The 21,555-nt window shown below is 40.1% G+C and overlaps 1 protein-coding gene across 5 annotated transcripts in view; it reads right to left on the bottom strand.

The window, feature by feature from the left end:
* Positions 1-1,334: 1,334 nt before the first annotated feature.
* The window catches only part of MPHOSPH9 (M-phase phosphoprotein 9), a 55,014-nt gene continuing 34,793 nt past the window's right edge, over positions 1,335-21,555 (bottom strand). For 4 of the 5 annotated variants that reach the window (XM_089894422.1, XM_089894421.1, XM_022597834.3 and 1 more), the window contains 11 exons: positions 21,495-21,542; positions 20,519-20,583; positions 19,010-19,111; positions 13,411-13,545; positions 12,372-12,547; positions 11,086-11,232; positions 10,128-10,248; positions 9,225-9,328; positions 8,304-8,551; positions 7,932-8,000; positions 1,335-5,274 (listed from right to left, as the gene is read on the bottom strand). In XM_089894422.1, coding sequence (XP_089750548.1) covers positions 5,173-5,274; positions 7,932-8,000; positions 8,304-8,551; positions 9,225-9,328; positions 10,128-10,248; positions 11,086-11,232; positions 12,372-12,547; positions 13,411-13,545; positions 19,010-19,111; positions 20,519-20,583; positions 21,495-21,542 — 1,317 coding nt within the window. In that variant the 3' untranslated portion in view covers positions 1,335-5,172. Of the gene's footprint in view, positions 5,275-7,931; positions 8,001-8,303; positions 8,552-9,224; positions 9,329-10,127; positions 10,249-11,085; positions 11,233-12,371; positions 12,548-13,410; positions 13,546-19,009; positions 19,112-20,518; positions 20,584-21,494; positions 21,543-21,555 lie in introns of those variants that run through there. The other variant, XM_089894423.1, reaches the window with a different exon arrangement.

Genomic DNA, 21,555 nt, shown 5'->3' with positions numbered 1-21,555 from the left:
GACCCCCGAAAGCCTGGGGCTCGCTACCGCGCGGGAGGCCCCGGGCGCTGGACCTGGCCCACGACCTCTCGGCCCTTTTAACACCATCGGCCTCGCCTATCGGGAGACTCGCGAACAGTAAGAGGGGAAGGGAACGAGCAGATCTGCAGAAATTGGAAAAAAAATAAATAAAAAAATCAAGTCCTTCGGGAGTAAAATGACAAATCAAGGGGAGCGAACTGCGGAAGACTTCGGAAGGCATTTGGAATGTGTGGACAAACCAAAGGTAGTTAATTGAAGTCCAAACCTTGATGCCGGGTACTTGCATCAGTTACCGACCCGATTTTTAGAAATAGGCATCAAGGAGTTCTCTCCTCAGGATCCCAAATATGGTCTGGACCAAAAAATGAAAATGCTCTTTGGTCATCAGAAGTCGTGGGAGTAATAGTAGCCAGAGGGTAAGTTCTAGTCCCTGACCTCAAGGAACTGGCAGAGGATCAGAAAGAGCTTCATCTTGATGTTCCCTCCCGACTGGACGCTCCAGTTGGACCAAGAGGGTACTGAGTGAAATTTAAAGGAAATCATAAAGCGTATATTTAGACTGAGCAAGGATGGCCTTGTTTGTCAAGATCTGAAGTAACTGAATTAAACAGGGCACACCCAAAACCTATGGGTAGTTTCCCTATCACTAAGTATTATAAGGTCGAGAGGAGCGGGGGAGCGCCTTCCCCTGGAAGGGCAAGGTCAAGCTCAAGTTAAAGCGCTCCAAGATGACTTCAGATCAAGTGAGAGAGAGAACAATCCTGACCACAGGCTGTCCCATCTCCTTGGACACTGAAGGGGCCAGGTGAGCCGCCGTAACACAGCTTGCCTCAAAACGCCTGCCTCATGACCACACGGAGACAAGTGAAGGGGTCCCCATAAACACTAAACCCTCAACTCCTTCCCTCCACCAAGGGGTGCCCTAAGACCCATTAAAGGTTTTCAGCCCCAGTGCTGTTCTGAGTCGGCCAGGGGTTGAGTCATCCTCTGTCTCCTGTACAACCATCCTCCTTGCCTGAGGACCCGTGGAAACCGGATTGGATGACACACCCTTTTGCTGCTACTTCTCCCTGTACTTGTGCTTTAACCTAATAATAAAAGTAAAAAGAAAAAAAAAAAAAAAAAAAGGGTTTCAGAGCATACAGATCTCCAGAGTGAGGCTCTGCCTGTAGGCCAGTCGGAACGGAGCACCTGGACGGCTGCCATTGTAACCCTAAAATGACTGCCCTCAGACCAGTAACGCGGAAGACTTAACACCATTGAAAACCAGATCCCACAGTTAGGCGGTAGGAATAAATACACTAATATCACAATTATTTGTATGCACAAATATTTATTAAGTGCCTGTATTCAAGAATGAAGGGGAGATGGTCCCTGCTCTCATGGAGCTTACAATTTCATTACTCCAGCATTTGACTAGATTTAAAAACTGCAACAAGCACTGGTCTTTGTCTAATGTCAGCAGCACTATAGGAAGCAAATTTCTCACATTATATTGGTCACTGTTACAGTGAAATTGTGAATAAAACATTATCTTTGAAGTCTGTAGTCACAGCGATGACATGACATATAATGTCCAGCAAATGCAAATTTATGGCTTGATTCCTCCTATTTGAGAGGGGTCTGCTGAAATAAAACACAAATCAAAAGGGGAAGGCTTAACAAACAGGTCCTAAGAATACTGGTGTAGTTTAATATAGTATTAAACTGCCACAGAACTCTTGGCAAGGCAGGAAATTATCTCCTGCAAAATCTGTGCAATATAATTGGTTTAATTAGACCTGCAAATCTCATAACCATGTACAATCACTTATGATGGGTAAATACGATTTACCTTTATGATTCCTAAAGGGCTCTAGATATGTATTTATTTTTTAAAAAGCTGCTTAGAGATTCACAGCACAAATGGCACATTAAAATTTAGTGAAAACTGCTTTTGAGATATCTAAAAATTAAAATGACAAAAATGTCTAACTTTTCTACATTTATAAGTACAGAGTTCAGAATTCAAATAGCATTCAGCAAAACACCTGGCTTTTCTGAGTTAAAAAGGGGAACAAATTTTGGTTGCTTATCAAACTCCAAAAGCAAATCATAATCTTCATATAGATCTTCCAAACGTTCAGTGGCAGCCACTTCCTTCATGTGCTCCTGTGTCACAGGCCAGCACCTTTAGAAGTCTAATTATGGAACACTCAAAGGTGCAATTATTTTGATTACATTGGCAATACTTTTTTTTTTGGTAAAACAGCCTATATCAAATAACCCCCAAATCATCTACTTTACTTAAGATCACAGGGCTTCTGAACTTACACTAGCCAAGTTATCAATTACTCATTAAAAAAAGCACACCATTTAAACTCTAAATGAGCCCAGCTCACTTAAACTCTAAGAAAGCTCATTTTTTGCAAAAAGATGGAGAGAACAGCTTAGACCACCTAACAAATGTCAACCAACTCAAGGCAGTTTTTAAGTCAATTGCTGGGGACACAGTCTACTTTTCTAAGAAAGCACTGAAATCGCTACTTCAAAAGCCTATTTAATAACCCAGAATGAATCAGAAATGTACTGTTTATTGAAAACTTACTAGACACCAGGCACTTTACATAAGCTCTCACAATGGAAGGCAGCTTCTTATCTTTACTTGGAGGAAGGCGGCCCTGAGCAGGGTGTGACCCAGGTCTGTCTGGCTCGCCTGTCCCCTGCCCAGCTGCTACAGTCCTAGCGCTGCCTAGTAGCTACATCTACTTGGGACCCTCGAAGGACAGAGGACATTCCCCCCACCTCAGGAGGCTTTTCAGGGAAAGGAAGGGGGTAGATCCAGGGGAAAGGAGAGCAGTAACTCTACTTGCATTTTAAAAGGCACTTCCCAGAAGTGGAAGATTCACTTAGGTTTTTCACTAACTGCAGCTCAGCCCCAGACACAGCAACAACAGGTGCTTTTTAAGCTTGCCACCTCTCCAGCTTTCAGGTTATTTTTAACTGGAGTATTTGTACGTTAAGCATTACCAAAGGGAAAGACGGCTGAAAGGATTTTCCTTGGTGTCCCTCTTCACAGCTACGAAGAAAAAAATTTTTTTTCTTAATTTTAAATAAGTGACTGATACTTCCAATCTATTACACACGTCACAAATCAAAGCATATGTTTCCTGAGAGGTACAGAAGACATCTTAATGGGGCTTAAGATTGGAATAAGACTACGAAGAAGATAACTCCCTGACAAGAGAAAATGCTCATCTCTTCTGAAATGGCCATTTCCTATTCTTAAGAATGTAACAGACTTTACAATACAAGTCGGGAACAATGAAACATCCTAATAATTTTCAAGTTAGTTTTTAATGTCATGTATAGGAACACATTAAAGGGAGTATCATCGGTAAAGTCGATCCCTTTATTAAGTCTTGACACAAGCTCTCCTGGAACTTGATTAAAAAGAGCGTTTTCTTCACTGTAACTAGGAGATTAAAACGAAAAGACCAGGAAAGACACCAAGAATAAGGCACTTGGTTCTGCTGATGAGTAACTCTGGAGGTCTCCACCAGGTTGCAGGAGTTGGAAGCAAAGGGTTGATTCACGGGCAGGAAGGAGCAAGAGAGGCCGCCGTCAGGCGACCCCCGCTTGCTGGGAACCCCTGAGCTGAGCAGGGAGGCTGCAGGCACCAGGCCCGAGCTCAGGCAGGGGAAGCTCCAGTGAAGGGTGCTCAGAGATTATCTGAGATCCCTGCTCGAAGGCATACATATACCCTAATGGAATAACGGGTGGCTTGGCTCAATATAACTACATGCTCTCAAGAGCCACAGAAGAAGGAGAAAAAGCTCAAAAGTAAACCAAACTGTAAAACCGGAATCAGTGGGAATCAATGGTGAAAGTTTGGAATGAGTCTGTTTGTCAACACATACCAAGCTTGAATATGTGGGCACTGGGTTCTGACTGGCCACCAAAAAGTGGGCAGCTAAGCAGCCTGGACCTGACCAGAAGTCAGGACCTCTACCTGCTACGCTCCCGATCAGAGCACAGCTTCCTGCCCACGTGCTACTTCTGAGAGCCAGGAGGCATTGCCAAGGCAGTGCGCTGGAGCCCTCCAGCAAGGCCACGCGAAAGGCACCGAACTCTATCTAGACACGTTCCCTGTCCAGTAACAAGCAGGGAAGGTTGCTCTCATCTCAACCTACTGTTCTTACAGCAGCCACTATGGGAGTATTTATTTTTCTTTTTGGCGGGGTCGGGGTGGGGGTGGGGGTGGGGAGAGGGGTTAAAAATGTCTTCATGACGATCCGACAGCTGAGGCCACGTACACTGAGGAAACTGGGGTTGCTCTTACAACCTGAGTGGTGGCCTATATTTCCATCAAAGCTTTATCACCTCATTGTCAAGGGCGGGACACAAATTACATTCAGAATGATGGGCAGAAAGCTACAACTCCCCAGTTGTTAAACTTTTCTGAAAAGTACTACATCTATCACAGAATTAGAGAATTACATCTCTATCATTTTTCTTTCTTACAAATAATGAAGTTTAAGGGAAACAAAATGAGATATTCTTACTTTCAAAGCTTTCCAATATTCCAATATTTCCATTATTAACTATTCCAATATTCACTCTAAGACACGGTTCAAACACGAATTACATTTTTACTATTTTTAAAAAACTTCAACACAACTAAATCCAGGGTATGCTGTTTTTTGGTTTTTTTTTTTTTTTTTTTTTTTTGCATTCAGCATGTATTACTCTATCATTACGGAAGCTGTCCTTAAGCATTTATTTAAAAAAAAAAGAATCATATTCACAACGTAGAACAAGTTTATAAAATTGGTGTGCAAAGTTAATGGTAAAAGGATAACACTATTTGTTTAGAAACAAAGCTGTCTCCCCTATTTACATTTCCTTATTCTTGATATAAATTGGATATATATACTATTTAAAAATAATACTTTTTAAATAGTAAAATATACAAGAGATTCCTGAGCATAACAAAAATATCTTGAAAATATGTGGCCATTTGAAGTATAAAATAGCAAGTGTAAAGAAGAGCATGATTGTAAAACTACTGAGTGAAAGCTTATAAACAGTACAAAATAGTTTGCCTTTTCTGAGTGCATAATTACACATTAGTGCAAACAAAACTGCCTCAACATTTAATGGCTACAAATCTCAAAGATTTGCAGAGGTGCGCAAAACATGAAATTTCTTTAATGTCATACGAACTGAACCCAGCTCTCGATTAATCTTCTCCAAGCGATCTTCCAAGGCTTCCTGGGTGAAAATCATGGAAAAAACTTAATTAGAATTCTACATCAAGTTCACCGATTCTATAATTACCACCAAAATGACTTTTCTTTCAGCAAAAAATAAACATCAAAATTACAATCATTTTGGTTTTTATACAAATCGTCATTTACATTATTTCTTTTAAACGAAACATAAATCAACTTTTCAACCATTCAAGATAACTGCTTATCTTTAAATAGAAGGAGAGAATTATTTGACTCCGTTGAACTGAGAACAGTACAAGAGGAACCTAGAACGTTCTTCACACATTTCGCCAGAAGAAATGGACACATCTGACTGGTGCCGTACCCCACTTACAAGTATATCAAATAACTTTCTTCTGACAAAAATTTCTAGGTTAAAAAAGAGGAAAAACGCTGGAGGAGACTTTTCCAAGAAACAAGATATTTCACAATGAGTCAGTGTAACAAATGCTATTTTTAAATAAATAGTACTACTGGGAAATAGTACCTGGAATATATATTCATCATTTTAGATACTTTATTAGATATTAACTCCAATGGTATCCTGAAATAAAACTTAAAAATTTTCTCTTCAACAACTTTAAATTGTAAAAAAAATTACACATTCATTTTAGAATTTTTAGAAGACAGACGAGCAAGAAGCAACAAATAACCACTGTTCCCCTTTCCGGTTTTTTTCTGCAGATAGGAACACCAGTTTCAAGAAAAATAAAATCAGAATCAAACTCTGCTTCAGAATGTTTTTCAATTTAACTTTTCTTGTTATGGAATATACTTTATGACATCATTGTAAATTAATGTGCAATATTCCATCAGATATACCATATTTAATTAAGAATCTTTTAGTTGAAATTTAGGTTGCTTCTAATTTCATATATCACAAATAATGCTGCAATACATATTCTGAAACATACCTCTACACACACCTATAAATACTGCCTTAGGAATCATTCCCAAAAGTAAAAATGCAAGGTCCAAAGAAATGTAAAATTTTAAAGCTTTGGATACATGTCAAGCTGAACTCCAGAAAGTCTGTGACGCTTTCTCCTTCCACTCGCGTGTACAAGGATAAGCTTTTCCCTAGCCCAGGTTCTGGTGGTTTTTTGTTTTGTTTTGTTTTTTAAATACCTGCCAATGTGATAGTTTAAAAATCATGCTTTTGTTTAAATGTGTGGGATTTTTTTACTCATTGGTGAGGCCAAGCATTTTTCAATATTTTTTGCCCAATTTTACCTTTTTTACGTATGAATCATACACAAGCATCCTCAGCCCTTTTTTGCTGCCATTTGTCTTCTTACTGGATTGAAATAGCTTTGACATACATGAACAGAACCTAGGGCCCTCTAAGTCTTATTTTAAGAGCTTATCATCATTATGTAAAAAAATATATTAAACAAAAGTTTCAGATACATTTAGAATTAGAGTATGAACAAGTTTTCCTTCTACTTTCCCAGAAAACTGTTTTATTTATTTATTTATTTGTTTGTTTGTTTATTTTTTTTTTTTGGCTGCACCTCACGGCATGTGGGATATCTTAGTACCCCAACCAGTGATCGAACCTGCACCCCCTGCATTGGAAGCACGGAGTCTTAACCACTGGACTGCCAGGGAAGTCCCCCCAGTAAACTATTTTAAAACGAATTTCATGTGTTGACTTTTACAAATTATTGAATAAAAACGTTCAGAACAACAGAAAAAATGAAAGAAAGTCAGAAAAAAAGAGAAGGATACAGGCCCTAGAAAAAGACCTCTGCTATTTTCTGTGTGTCTTTCTCACAGATCAATCTGAAACTGAACTTTTCCTGACATTAAGGCACTGAAAAGCCAAAGCTTGCAGTTATATAAGAGACATATCATTGCTGTTATGTTTAAAATGTTACAAAAAGAGATTTAAAATGTTCCATGGTTTCATGCATTTTAATTCTCTTTGAAAAGCAACTAAAAAAAATGTACACGGCCCACTTCGCCTGCACCATCTCCTGCTCAATAATGGAATCACACCTCTCTTTTTAACCTCACATCTATTCCAGTTGCAAAGTACCACTGTTTTATATGTCTACTAAATGGAAAGGGGTTCAGAAATAAACTGCAGATTGGGGAGGAAAAAACAAACACAAAAAAGGGAGATTTAATGTGAGAGCCTTAAAAATGTAAAATCTGTTAATAGACATATTGCCATTTGCTCCCAAGTTAGTTTCTTGAAAACATGATGGCATGAACACCTTTTTCTTAGAAGTATAAAGGTAAAATCACTTTTTGTTCCTGAAAGCTAGCATGCAGTTATAAAATATGCTATCATCCAAACACTTCCTGTAAAGGCTAAAAGTTCTGATCGACTGTTTCAGTGTGCCTAAAAACTGTGATATTAAAAAATCATCGAGGGCTTCCCTGGTGGCGCAGTGGTTGAGAGTCTGCCTGCCGATGCAGGGGATACGGGTTCGTGCCCCGGTCCGGGAGGATCCCACATGCTGCGGAGCGGCTGGGCCCGTGAGCCATGGCCGCTGAGCCTGCGCGTCCGGAGCCTGTGCTCCGCAACGGGAGAGGCCACAGCAGTGAGAGGCCCGCGTACCGCAAAAAAAAAAAAAAAAATCCTCGTGGTTAAATGGAGCACTGACTAGCACCAAGCCTCCAAAGCAGACTCAGGGTAAGACACTTCACCTGATTCAACCTTGTCTGCAGAGTGATTCGTCCTCCAGTAGAAGGCATTCGGCTTAGTGCTGCCTCAATCTGTTAACACAAAAAAATGTTTAAATAAAAATAGGAGAATTCTAATTAGTGGCAGGGAGGTTTATAACAGAATGGAAAGAAAAGACTTCAGCCTAGTACTTTCTCGTCCATCTCGGCTTCGCATAAGTCCCCTCTGTCACAATTAGTAACAACAGCTTGGCTCACACACGTTTCTAGTGCAGCTCTGTGTGGCATCCACAGTAACTTCCTGGGTTGGACTCAATAATTCCCTCCTGACTCTTCCTCAGACGTAACATTAAGTGCAGACAAAGATTTAAGACATTTTTTTATGTTTGTTTTTACCTGGTCTTTTTCTTTTGTAAGTTCATCAAAAAACCGTTCCGTTTCAGCTAGGGTCCTAATTTTTGCTGTATACTCAAAATCATTACCCTGTGGTGGTACGTAGGCAGGCTTACACTGTTCATAGCTAACTGATTTATTCTTCTCCCAGGCTGATCTCACAGAGACTTTCTTCACTCCACTTGGCAACGGTTCGGGGGAAGAGCTATGATTAACATGGATGTCAGTGGTTTTTTCTGAGTATTTTTTTTCTGTCAGAGAGAAAAGAAGTTTCTTTTATTTCTTATCAGCTCTTCTAACAGAGCATGTACATACTAAATATGTTACCCAACTTCACGTTCTGGAAATGGCTGCTACACGGCCAAAAAAAATGTAATGAAAAGAGATACATAATGAATCATATATACTCAGTTTTTTTCTCCACAGAATTCTAAAAGCCCTGCCCTCAGCTTGACAATCTTCACAACTTCCCTAAATAAACTTAAAGCAAAAAAAAAGTTTAAAAACTAAACAACACATTTAGTGGACATATGCCAACATTACAGAGTTAGTATTTTAAGGGCCTACCCAAGTGATTTCACATACATTACCTTATAACTTTATAAGATAAATGAGAAAAAGAAACTTAAAATATAAATGAGAAAAAGAAGGTTACAGAATATAAGTTACAGAATATAAAAAACTGAACAGTATGGCCCTGGTAATTAAAGATTAACATCCCCTGTACCTCGGTTTCCCAACTTTCCAATGAGGATAACAACACTGACACAATATGAGTGTCACAAATGCTTATTTTTAGAGGCCGTTGGGTAAAAAAAGATTTAAGTGCAGGATATAATGACACTTAGAACCTTGAAAAGATACCAGAAACTCACAAAATGAAAGACTAAAACCATAACTGATAATTTTTTAAGGAAAAGGTACCTTCTGAGTCATCTAGAGGAAGAAACTGGAGTTGTTTCCTTGGATTGGGACGTTGTACTGTAGACACAGGAACAGTATCTAAATCATCCAAAAGTATATCAAATCTATTGAATGAAGCAAGTTACTTGTGAGAAAAAAAGTGTTAACTGATGTTCCCTATCTCCACTAGAAAGATGAGCTGGCATCCAGTTAACTTACATATTCACATATCTTTAAAAGAGAAAGGTGGTCATATAATTTTTTAAAACTGAAATTTAATTTATATTTTCTAACACAAAATTATATTTACATACTGGCGACTTAAAGCATTTACCAATACATTATCTCATCCGATCTTTGTAACAACCATATGAAATAAGCAGGTAGGCACTATTACCCCCGTTTTATAGAAGAGGAAACTGAGGTTCAATGTGCTTCAGTAATTTTCCCCAAGAGCCTGACAGAGCTGGGCCACCAGCTCTCATGTCTTAGGAGTCAGTGGCCCTCCCACCACAGCACACACTCCCAACCACACTTCAGAGAGAACTTCCTCAGGAGCACAGGTAAACTTGTGTTTAGTGCCAGGGCCATACCAGGACAGCCCACTTTCTTGTACAAATGGCCCCCAATTCTCCCTGTATCTTATACCTTTTCAGGAAAACAAAGAATTATCATTCTATATCCAAAAGCTGGAAGAGGTTCTGAGGCAGTATTTAAATTTTATAGTAGCCAATTTACACACTTAAAAACTGTTTTCACGTATTACAGTACTTTTTTATTTTTAGTATGACATTTATTTAAATGATTTAAATCCACAGAATCCCCATTAACAACTGAAAAATTAGTGACAGCTAGAGGCATAAGTTGACATTTAAAAAAAATCAATACTATATATATTTTATTCACCAATTTTAGAGAACTTACCGAATCGGGCTGCTTTCATTTTTGCTAAGTAGATGACTAAATCCTGGGGACAAATTTTCTTTAGGGGATCGCTTTGGACTATAAGCCACAGTCACTGGTGTTAACATAATCTCTCTTTTTGCTACAAAGGAAAACGAAGAGGAGACAGTCTGTTCCTTCTATGTATGTGCTAGGTTGGCAGAGCATAGCTTCTTTTCCAGTACCTTATTTCTAACTAAGAATACATTTTCATTGTAAAACTTTTTCAAAGATAAATAAGAGTATACAAAGTAAAAACAGTTCATAACCCTAACATCTAGAGGAAACCACTGGTAAGATTTTAGTGTATCAGACTGTAGTTGCAGCGCTCTGACTCAAAACTGGTTTTTCAGGATTTTAGAAGTCGACTGGAAATAAGATGGAAACACCAGTGCACTAGTGAACATTCCTAATAACACAGTCATACACGAATCTCCTCAGCAGTTATGGAAATGGAAATTAAGGATACAGAGGCCCAATGCTTAACTTTAAGACCATACTTATAATTGGCTAAAGAAAAAGGTGACTAATGCTGAGTAACCTTAGGTAAATATATGGAAAAAAACATCATTTTCAGGCTAGCTTAATTTTAGAGGCCGTTGGGTAGCTTAATTTGTTTGAACTACTGTTTAATTAGATAGTTGTCAAAATATCTAGTTGAGTTTGTCTCAAAAACTGTGAAGTGGTATTAGTTGCAAAACATTTGCGGGACACACTCAAAAATCTCACTTTGATAAACGGTGAGAATTTCTTCAGTTATAGTCATAGTAACTGTGCAATCAGATGGTGTTATTGAACAAGATGGTACTTAGGGATTCTGTGTTCAGAGCACTGTACTAGGTGCTAGGAAGAGTGTAAGGGACACAGAAAGCATCAAACAGCGTGTATGGCTCAGATGCCACTCTTCCAAGCCCAAGAGACATAAACCTCTAACTCTTACTTGGAGTACTTGATTTACGATTTGAAGGTGGTAAAGATGACGATCTCTGTGAAGCAGAATTAAATCTCTTTTGTCTTTGCTGGGCACCTTTCTCTGGGGACCGACTTGCATTGACTGAAGTGTCAGTTAGCCGAGGAGTCACTAATTCTGTAACAGAAAAATGTAAAAAAATAAAAACAAAAATACAAAACAAACGTAGCTTCAGTTACCTGCTTTTTATTAACAGATGGTTACACCAAGCAAGCAATTCTCCTCACCATCTAGATTATAACGGTTACTTGCAAAATGCACCACATTACAATGCTAAAAAATGCTTGATGAAGAAAGACGTGGGAGTTTTTAATGAATTCATTCTGGTTCTCTGTTTACAACTGGCATTCAAGGTGATTTTTCAAGAGTTTATTTTTAGAAAGCAGGTCACTAATTTACTTACTAGCGGATACTGCTTTGGAAAGGCAGTGCCAAAGACGTTAATGACGTAATTAGCAGGCCCAACCAAATAAGCACCAGAGCAAGTACAAGCGCCTGGACCTGTGAAATAAACAGTATTAAACATACTTCTTGTCCTACTGATAGATGCTCAGTAACCAAGAAAGGGAGAGTAGGAAATGTTACATCTCACTTTATGAACACCAAATGCCTGTCGTAACTTTCTGATGTGTGCAAGTAAGACAAATTGATATGGAAAGTTTTCAAATATCCTTAAGAATGCCACGTAAATCTTTAATAATCAGAACATAATATGTCATTTGAAAAGGTACCTATGTGATGACAATGATAAGTTAACAACCTGGGGGGGACTTCCCTGGTGGTCCAGTGGTAAAGAATCCACGTTCCAATGCAGGGGATGGGGGTTCGATCCCTGGTCGGGGAACTAAGATCCCACATGCTGCGGGGCAACTAAGCCAGCGTGCCACAACTACTGGGCTCACACGGCCTGGAGCCTGAGCGCCACAACTAGAGAGAGAAAACCCGCACGTCACAACCAGAGAGAAGCCCGCGCGCCACAATGAAGAGTCAGCACGTCGCAACAAAAGATCCCACATGCCTCAATGAAGATCCCACGTGTTGCAACTAAGACCCGTCATAGCCAAATTAATTAATTAATTTAAAAAAATTAACAACTAGGGGATTCAACTGTCTGCAATGGGGCCGAAACAGCATAAAAATAAATTTAACTTTTTATTTTATTACTTGAGGCATTTCATTTTAAGAAGGCAATATAATTGGGGGAGAAAGAGATCTATATATCTATATTTCTATCAAACAAGGAATAAAATACTTACTATTTGAGGTATCCTCTTTCTCCGTCTGTGTGCCCCAATTTTTAAATACTTTTTCTTCATCAAGTTCTTTCAAAGCTTTCATGATTGGTGTGTCTGAAGTGTCTCTTTGTTTTTTTATCAATAAACTTGTTGGTGAACTTCCAGGTGAAGGATCCTTTTCCAGAGGAGAATGGTACCTTAAATAATAATTGTAAGACACACGGTGCTATGAACGGAATATTCGTGTCTCCCCAGAATTCTTATGTTGAACGCGATTCTTATGACGAATTCTCGTCCTCACCTTTTGGAGGTGATTAGGTTTTGATGAGATCATGAGGGTAAAGCCCCCAAGCTGGGATTAGTGCCCTTATAAAATAAGGAAGAGACATCTTGATCTCTCCCTACACACATGCACCAAAGAAAGGCCATGTGAGGACAGAACCAGGACCCAACCATGCTGGCACCCTGATCTCAGACTGCCCACCTCCAGAACTGTAGGACATAACTGCTTGTTGCTTAAGCCACCCAGTCAAGGGTAATTTGTTGTAGCAGCCTGAACTAAGATGTTTTACCGGGATTACTAGGGGAATACCATGAGGGTTGACAGTTACTCCACAATGAATACGTATGCTTCACAAGGCAAATCAATAAAATTGAGCCTGTATATAACAGAACAGTGCTTCCCAATCCTTTTCACAGCCTAGAGCATACAGAAATATAATATTTATATGGCACTCTGGAGTAAATGAACGAGGTTGCTCATGGGGGGCTCAGCTATCTGGAGGGTGAGGACCAACCTCTTGTCCGAACTGTAAGCCTGTGCACAGGGCGCAGCACTATGCAAGCAGCACAGGTGGAGATAGCTCCTCAAGGCCTACAGGAGGAAAATTTCCGAAAAGCACTAGCCTTTCAAAATAAAGTAAAAATCAGATCCTCAAAATTAAGACATAAAAGGAACAAGGAGATGGTTCTTTACAACTTCCTGAACTTTGAAAGGCTACTGAAATCTCTAAGAAAACCTAACAGTCTCTAAATACGATCTTCGACGGAGCTGTCTCACCCAGCAAGGCAGGTGTCCTCCGGCTGGCTGTCTGCCTTGCTGTCCCGCGTGTCCAGAGGCTGCCCAGTGAAGATGGAATGCTCTGCTCCCGGGATCAGCCACTTCCGCCGGCTGACGTCGGAGCTCGCCAGTGTGCTGTGAGGACGAGAAGTGTTCTCAGGCATTGCACGGTCTGCGCTCCAGTTTAGACTGAGCACATACAGAAAACAACCTGCTCTGAAATATTATCTCCACATTTACACAGGAATTTAAAAACAGCATAAAACAATCTTATTTTAGCTAGATGAACTCTATTTTACAGTTTTCAGCTCCAACTGAATTGTTATTCTTAGTTTCAGAAGAACAGTCAAGATTTAGGTACCGTCACGTGTACCCGGCTCCGAACACCCCGGCCCAGCCCCTCACCGCACTTCACACCCTTTATGCCCCGTCGAGCTCAGGGCCCTGAGGTGAAGCAAGAGCACCTTGCCTGTTCCTCCCAGACCAGCACTGCCAACAGAATTTTCTGTGAAGACAGAAAACACCCTCCATGTGCACAGTACAATACCGTGGCCACCGGCCACATACACACGAGCTCGTAAATGCTTGCAACGCAGCTAGATTTAAACAGCTGTGGTGGCCAGCACTGCTGTACTGAACAGTGTAGTTCTAGACCATGACATTCCTCCCTGTGACTGTGAAGCCCGGCCCGACTGAGGCTCACCCCACCATACACTCCGGTCACTCGAGGCCTCATCCTCTCCACACTGCCTCCTGCCCTCATCCGGCGCGGCCTCCATGCGCACACGGGAGCTGCTCCCAACTCCCGCCGACGACCCGACTCCCTTGTTCAGTTGCCCCTTCAGAGGACGCTCACTGCACGCATCATCCCAGAGAAGGCAGCTCCCTTCAGAAATCACAGCTCCAAAGATGCTCTGGCTCCCCTGCTCGAGCATCCCCATGGCGCTCTCACCGCGAGGCCCACGACCCTGGGCCTCCCCTTCCCTGTGCACCAGCCCCTCCTAGCTGTCGGGCTCCTCTTCACCCCACTCCCACCACCACCCCAGCCCACGCTCCTGGTAACCAGTACTCATCGCCTGGACCCCCTTCCCTGCTCACTTGCCATCGCATCTGACTGGCAGCAAACCTAAGCCTGTCTGACTACAATGAGCTCACTTTCCTTCTGTGTCTGTACTCCTACAGTTGAGCTGTGCTGGACAGAAGCTGCCCAGCTGTGTAGACCGGGGTATCACCACAGAATCACCATCACTATCTCAAGTGGACGCCCAACGCTGGCTGCCAACACATCTTCCCGTAATTAAGGAGCTCCGATTCCCCAACATGACTATCTGACACCCTCTCCGCTCTCCTCAAACCTCTCGCCCCAGCCTTGACTGTCAGGTGATAACCTTGCATCACACTCCAGAGAGAAAATAGAAACCACGGGACAGGAACTCCTGTCTTCCTCTCTCTGCTTCCTTTCACAACCAAACTTTTTAAGAGTTGCCTCTTTTATCTATCAGTATTTTCATTTCAGCTCCCAGTCACTCCTTTTCCCCTCAATTTTTAAATTAAGAATCATTTCAAACATTCTTAGAAAATTACAAAGAGTACTATAACAAGCACTTGCCCATACTTAGTTTTAATAAATGCTAACATCTTTACCATATGTGTTTTTAATTGTAAGACATAAATAGCATATATATGGTTGTTTGCATTTTAAAAATTACATAAAGGGCATAATGTATGCATCCTTTTAATGCTGCTTTTTCTACTCAACATTATGTTTGAGACTTACCCATGTTAATATCTACAGCTCTACCATTTTAATAGTTTATCCACAGTATGACTGCATCACAAGTCATTTATCCTTTCTCCTGTTGGTGGATGTTTAGTTTCTAATGTATCACCTTTCAACAATGCTCTAATGAACATATGTCAGAATTTCTCCAAGATAAACACCTTAAACTAGAACTGTGGAATTTGGGGTGTGCTCACCTCCAGTCTTACTGGATACTGACAAATCACTCTCCAGATGCGCTGTACCAATTTTCAGTCAAACCAGTAGTTTGAGAGTTCCCGTTTCTTCATATCTTTGTGAAATTTTACAATGACTGGCCTGTCTGACGGTGTGAGTGGTATCCCATTACTGTTTTCATTTGCAACTTTCTGATTATTAGTGAAATGAGCATCTTTTCATTTTCATTAGCCATTTAGGTTTCTTTTTCTGTGAACAGCTTGTTCATATTTTTTATCACTTTTTTATCGAGGAGGTTCTCTTTTTTTTTTGATTTGTAGAAGTCCTTTATATTCTGGATACTAATCCTTTATTGGTTCCTGTTCACTTAAAAAATGTAGGACTTCCCTGATGGCGCAGTGGTTAAGAATCCGCCTGCCAATGCAGGGAACACGGGTTCAAGCCCTGGTCCAGGAAGATCCCACATGCCACAGAGCAACTAAGCCCGTGCGCCACAACTACTGAGCCTGCACTCTAGAGGTCTCTCGCCTAGAGCTCGTGCTCCGCAACGAGAAGCCACCGCAATGAGAAGCTCGCACACCACAACGAAGCGTAGCCCCTGCTCACCACAACTAGAGAAAGCCTGCGTGAAGCAACAAAGACCCAACGCAGCTAAAAATAAATAAATAAAATTTTTAAAAAAATGTAAAATAGTTCAAGCATGAAGACGTCCAGATGATACTCAGGCACCAACCAACCCGCTTTATAAAATCTTGATTCGCTGCTGTATATCCTCTAGAATTCTATGGAGCGGAACAATACAGATACAACTGAAGTCCCCTGTGTACCTTTCCAACCTCATTCTTCCCCAAAGCAACCGTTCATGCTAAATTTGTGTTCGGCAATCCCATGAGTGCTTTTACACCTTTACTCCATCTGTATGACCCGTAAGATCTGCAGAGCTGATTTACATGCTAAAGTCGATATAACTAGTACCCAATTTCTTCTGCAACTAGTTTTTTGTTGTGTTCCATATTATGTTCTTAAGATTAAACCATGTTGACAGGCTAGTTATGGGGTTGGCAACTGTGAGTAAAGAGCCAGACGATAAATACTTTAGGTATTATGGGCCAGATAGTCTCTGTCACGACTACTCAACTTCGTCACTGCAGCACAAAGCACCTATAGACTATACATAAATGAATAAGCTTAGGTATGTTCCAATAAAACTTTATTTCTGGACACTGAAAGCTGAATTTCATATAGTTTTCAGGTGTCATGAAATATTATTCTTTGATTTTTTTTTTCCAAACATTTAAAAACAAAAACCATTCTTTGCTCACAGGCCTTACAAAAACAGGTGGTATGGGAATTCCCTGGCAGTCCAGTGGTTAGGACTCCGCGATTTCACTGCCGTGGGCCCGGGTTCAACCCCTGGTCAGGGAACTAAGATCCTGCAAGCCGTGCAGCCCAGAGCAAAAAAAAAAAAAAACACAGGCAGTAGGCTAGATTTGGCTGGGGAGCTGTAGTTTGCCAACCACCAATCTAGTCTGTGCACTGTCATGCTGAGCAGTGTTATGCATAAATGTATCACAATATACTGACATTCAGGCTGTTAGACATCTAGGTTGTGTTCATTCACTCTTCAATACATTCACCACTGCCTTCCGCTTCGATCACTCCGTGCCAACTGCTCTCCAGGTCATCAGGAACCTCCAGCTTACAAATCCAACAGACCCTCATTCCTCATCTCACTGGCTCTCTTAACAGCTGCTTCAGTCTTTCTCCTGGTTTCCAGCAGCTCTTTCTCAGGTTCCTTTGCCAGCTCCTTCTCTACCCGACACCAAAACACTGGGGTTCTTCAGAGCTTTGTCCTGGGCTTGCTTCTCACTAAACAGGCGCATCCATCCAATAGCTGTAAGCCCTATCTAGAAAGACGACTCCAATATTTATAACTCCAGCCTTACTTCTGCACTCCAAACGGAAAGTTATCATCACCTGCTTGACTTCCACTCGGAATTTACATGAATCTCAAACTAAAATCTTCAAGACGTAAATTCTGGTCTTTACCCCATGGTCTGCTCTTCCCATCTCCTCCCTGGTTCAATGCTACACCCTTAGCTGTTCAAGACAGAAACAAAGGACTGACCTGACGCCTCCCTTTCTTACCTTGCCATCCAATTCATCCAGAATCTTCTCAAATCCTTCTCGTCTGTCCATTTCTATGGCCACCACCCAGCTAGCACCATCTCTCTCCTAGCCCTGCAATAGCCTAATTAGTCTCTCTGCTTCTACTCTTTTCCCCTCCTCGTGGCAGGTGCATTAAAAAAATAGAAATCAGGTGACACAATTTTACTATATAAAACCCGGGCTTCCCTGGTGGCGCAGTGTTTGAGAGTCCGCCTGCCGACGCAGGGGACACGGGTTCATGCTCCGGTCTGGGAAGATTCCACATGCCGCGGAGCGGCTGGGCCCGTGAGCCATGGCCGCTGAGCCAGCGCGTCCGGAGCCTGTGCTCCGCATCGGGAGAGGCCACATCAGTGAGAGGCCCGCGTGCCGCAAAAAAACAAAACAAAACAAAACAAAAACCTGTCAAAGGTGTCCCAATGGACTTACAGTAAAATCCAAACCCTTGACCCTGGCTTAGAAAGCTATGTATGATGGGTCTGTGATTTTATCTGGGGCTCCTTTGTCCCTTGCTGGGAACAGTCAGGCCACATGAGCCTCCTCTGGGTTCTTTAAACATAAGACTAAGCGCTTTCCTACCTCAGGACTCAGCAAGAGCACTGTCTCTGCCTGGAACACCCCTCCCTCCACACCTCCCACCTGAACGACTCTGCATGTCTTCCCTCTCCACTAACGCGTCCCTCCACAGAAAGGCCCCTCCCTGACTCCAACTTTAGCCCTCCTTTTTGTTCAATCTCAAATGTCCAATTTCAGTTATTTACATTATCTTACCTTTCAATAATTCATTATGTCCTACTAATATTAATTAGTAAAGATCTAGAAAAAGTTTCTCATTTGACAATTACAACTTAGGTTAACATCTGCAAGTTAATCTTTTTCTGATAAAACATCAATATTAGGAAGTTATGACCTACTCATTTAATACTCTTTATTTACATCAAAATCACAATAAAAACAATTCTAATATAAAAAAACTTACTGTGTAAATGAATCATCAAGATAATGCTCTTAGATTATAACAAAGCTAATTTGGAAAAACTAAAAAGAAAAATCCACACAACCTAATGCAGATCCATCTTCATAATTCTTTCCATTAACATGGGAATAAAATTTCTGGAAGTTTAGGGCTAAAAGACCTTTTGAGATGTTCTAACCCAATGTCCTTGTTTTTACAGATGATAAAACTGAGCTCCAAAAAATGAAGTGATCTGCCTAAGGTCACACAGCTGGGCAGAGTCAAAAACAAATAAAACATCCCAGTTCTCGTCACTCCCAATCTGACTCTACATTACCTTTCGGCAAATGCCTCTGCATATGAGCTTTCACAATATCTAACCGTTAGATGTTTTCACGCATCAGGTTCTGTGATGACATTTAACTGTGTCTTCCTCACGATTTAGACAGATGAGTGTCTCAATTCAATTACAGGGTACGCCTATTACTAGCTTTACAGAGAGATTAAACGAAGTAACTTACTTGGCACGTGAGGGTCTCATAGGAGTTTTAGAATTATGACGAAGACTTAACATATTCTCATGCTCTACTTGCTTGACCTGAGCTTCAAGTTTTGAAATTGTTCTAATTCAAAAGCAATAAGATAAATTAAGTACATTTCAACAAACTTAAAATACAGCTCAACTACAAATTACTTATTTAACAGATACTTCTAGGAAAGGGGTGACAAAAGAGCTGCACATGCATAAACCTTCTTCATAGTAAAAAGCCACATTACACTTTAAAACGTTGAAAAAAATCAGGGAGAATAAATAGGAAGGCAAATAGAAGAAACTCTACAAAGGAGCATTTCATATGCTACAACTGAAGAAAAAGGGAACAACACATACATTTAATACAGAAAGTAAAAAAAAAAAATTTAGAAATTTTACTACAGATAAAAACACAGTATAAATTAAATAAAAATAAAATAAATTCAGCAATCAAATAAATTGCAATTCTAACATGTTTAATTCTAATACGTATGTATTCGTATGACATATACACGGGTAAGGCTCTCACAAAAGAGGAAGCAGGCTTACCATCCGAAGCAGAGCTATTAAAAAGAACTTCCTGTTCTGAACAACTCTCAACCTATAGGCAGCTCATCTGATTTGTGCTGTGTTCAGAATAAAAGCTTATCTTCAAGCTTACCAAGAGAAAATAAGCACTGTGGCCAGTTAACTGTTTTGCGCATATCTTGGCATTCTTTCTGTCTTTTGAAACTTTGAATATGTCTCCATCTCATCTTTTAAACTTAAATTCTTACCTACTCTGTTGCAAGGAAGGTTTGAGGGAGAAAGCTCTAACAGGGCTAATGTTTATACCAAACGGATAACAAACGATCCCTAGAATTGAATGCTTCACAGAAAAGACTTGAGCAGACAAGAAAGCTAGACTGTTCCTGTTCTTCCCTATGAGAAGTCCTTAAGAGTGCAATAAAATCTCTAAGTCAGGGACATCACTTATCTCCAAATAAAACTACAAAAATATACACTAAAGCCAATTAGAAATATCTAATCATTTGCCATAGGGACCACTTAACGACTGTTCCTTCCCTAAGTAAGCAAATCAGATCATGAATACAGTCCTCAAACCAGGTCTTTAAGAAAGTAAATAACCACAAAATTGGTATGAATGCTATTTTCTTTTTGGAGCACAAAGATAATTCAGTGAATTAGACTACTTCTTAAAATTCTTTTCAACGATTTAATATCACTTAGGTTTTACCTATGCTAAGTAAATACATAATGTTTGGGGACCTGCACACCTTTCAGGCACAGCCACCAATATATTCTAATCATTTAAAACTCTTTGGCTAAAATCAAATGTATTTCCAGGTGAAGGGAAGATGAGGATTAAAATCTAATCTCAAAGTGCTTAAAAATCCCCAAGAAAAGCTTTTCTCATCACTTTTAATATAGACACATATTTAAGGCCTGAAAGAACAGTTAGAGGTATTTGTTTATTAGTTAAGACAATATATTTTACCTTTTCAAATCAGAAATCTGAGTGTGTGCATCAAGCAATTTGTTCTCAGTTTTATTTAATGTATCCTATGAAAATAAAGGAAAAATTCAGACAACTGAAGATAAATATTCAGATGTATTCCTTTTATTTTAAAATGCATAATATAAAACTAATCTAAGACTACACCAGAGAGCTACAAAGAAAATTATGCAGATACTCAGCAAGTATGGCATCAGCCACAGAGCCAATATACATGATTCAAGGGAAAAAATGAAGAGCAAAATACTGGTTTATACAAATAGCTGTGTGTAAGCCCCCTGTTTAATAAGCAAAGCCTATTATGCTTTGCTTGATTAGAAACAGTGTTAAAATGGACATATTTTAAACACAAACTTGACTAAAACCTCAGTAAATGGCAAAGTGAATACCTGCAATGATGAGATTTCAGATATAACAATTGGCCCCTGAAACACCAGACATCTTGCCTACCTAGCTATGCAGGCCTTTTCACTAACCTTGAATAATCACAACCCTGCATTTTATGCAACAGAACTACTTGGACCCCACTTACTTATTGTGGGGTTTCAATGAATTCAAATACGTAGATCCCAAACAGAGTTTTAATTAAGAATTTAAACATAATTAACTCAACCCCACAAAAAGCTAATGTTTTGAAAAACAAAACCTTATATTTAAATAGTATTAAATAATTATTTGCATTTGTATGGTATTTTATCCTCTTCTAAAAATTTCATCTCATCTCAAATGCAATAGCCATTCAATAAATATTTGTTAAATTAACAAATTTGTGAGTTAAATGGGCAGATATTTGAAAATAAGGAAACTGACACGAGAGGATAAGTGAGCGGTCTAGTTCAAATAGCCAGATGGGGACAGAGGAGGGGAAGAGAAAGGGAGAAAGGGTTAGATCTCTCGACTTCCAAACTAATGCTTTTGCCCCGACAGGAAGTTCAGAACATGAATGATCAACTGTTACCTTTACTCTTTCGTGTTCTTTTCCAAGGGACTCATACTCTCCTAAAAGCTACAAGGAAAAA

Source organism: Delphinapterus leucas, chromosome 14 (genome assembly GCF_059928025.1).
Source record: "Delphinapterus leucas isolate spDelLeu-1000000601 "Yukka" chromosome 14, BTC_Dleu_Yukka2, whole genome shotgun sequence".
NCBI lineage: Eukaryota > Metazoa > Chordata > Mammalia > Artiodactyla > Monodontidae > Delphinapterus > Delphinapterus leucas.
This window is presented reverse-complemented; position numbering and strand designations above follow the sequence as displayed.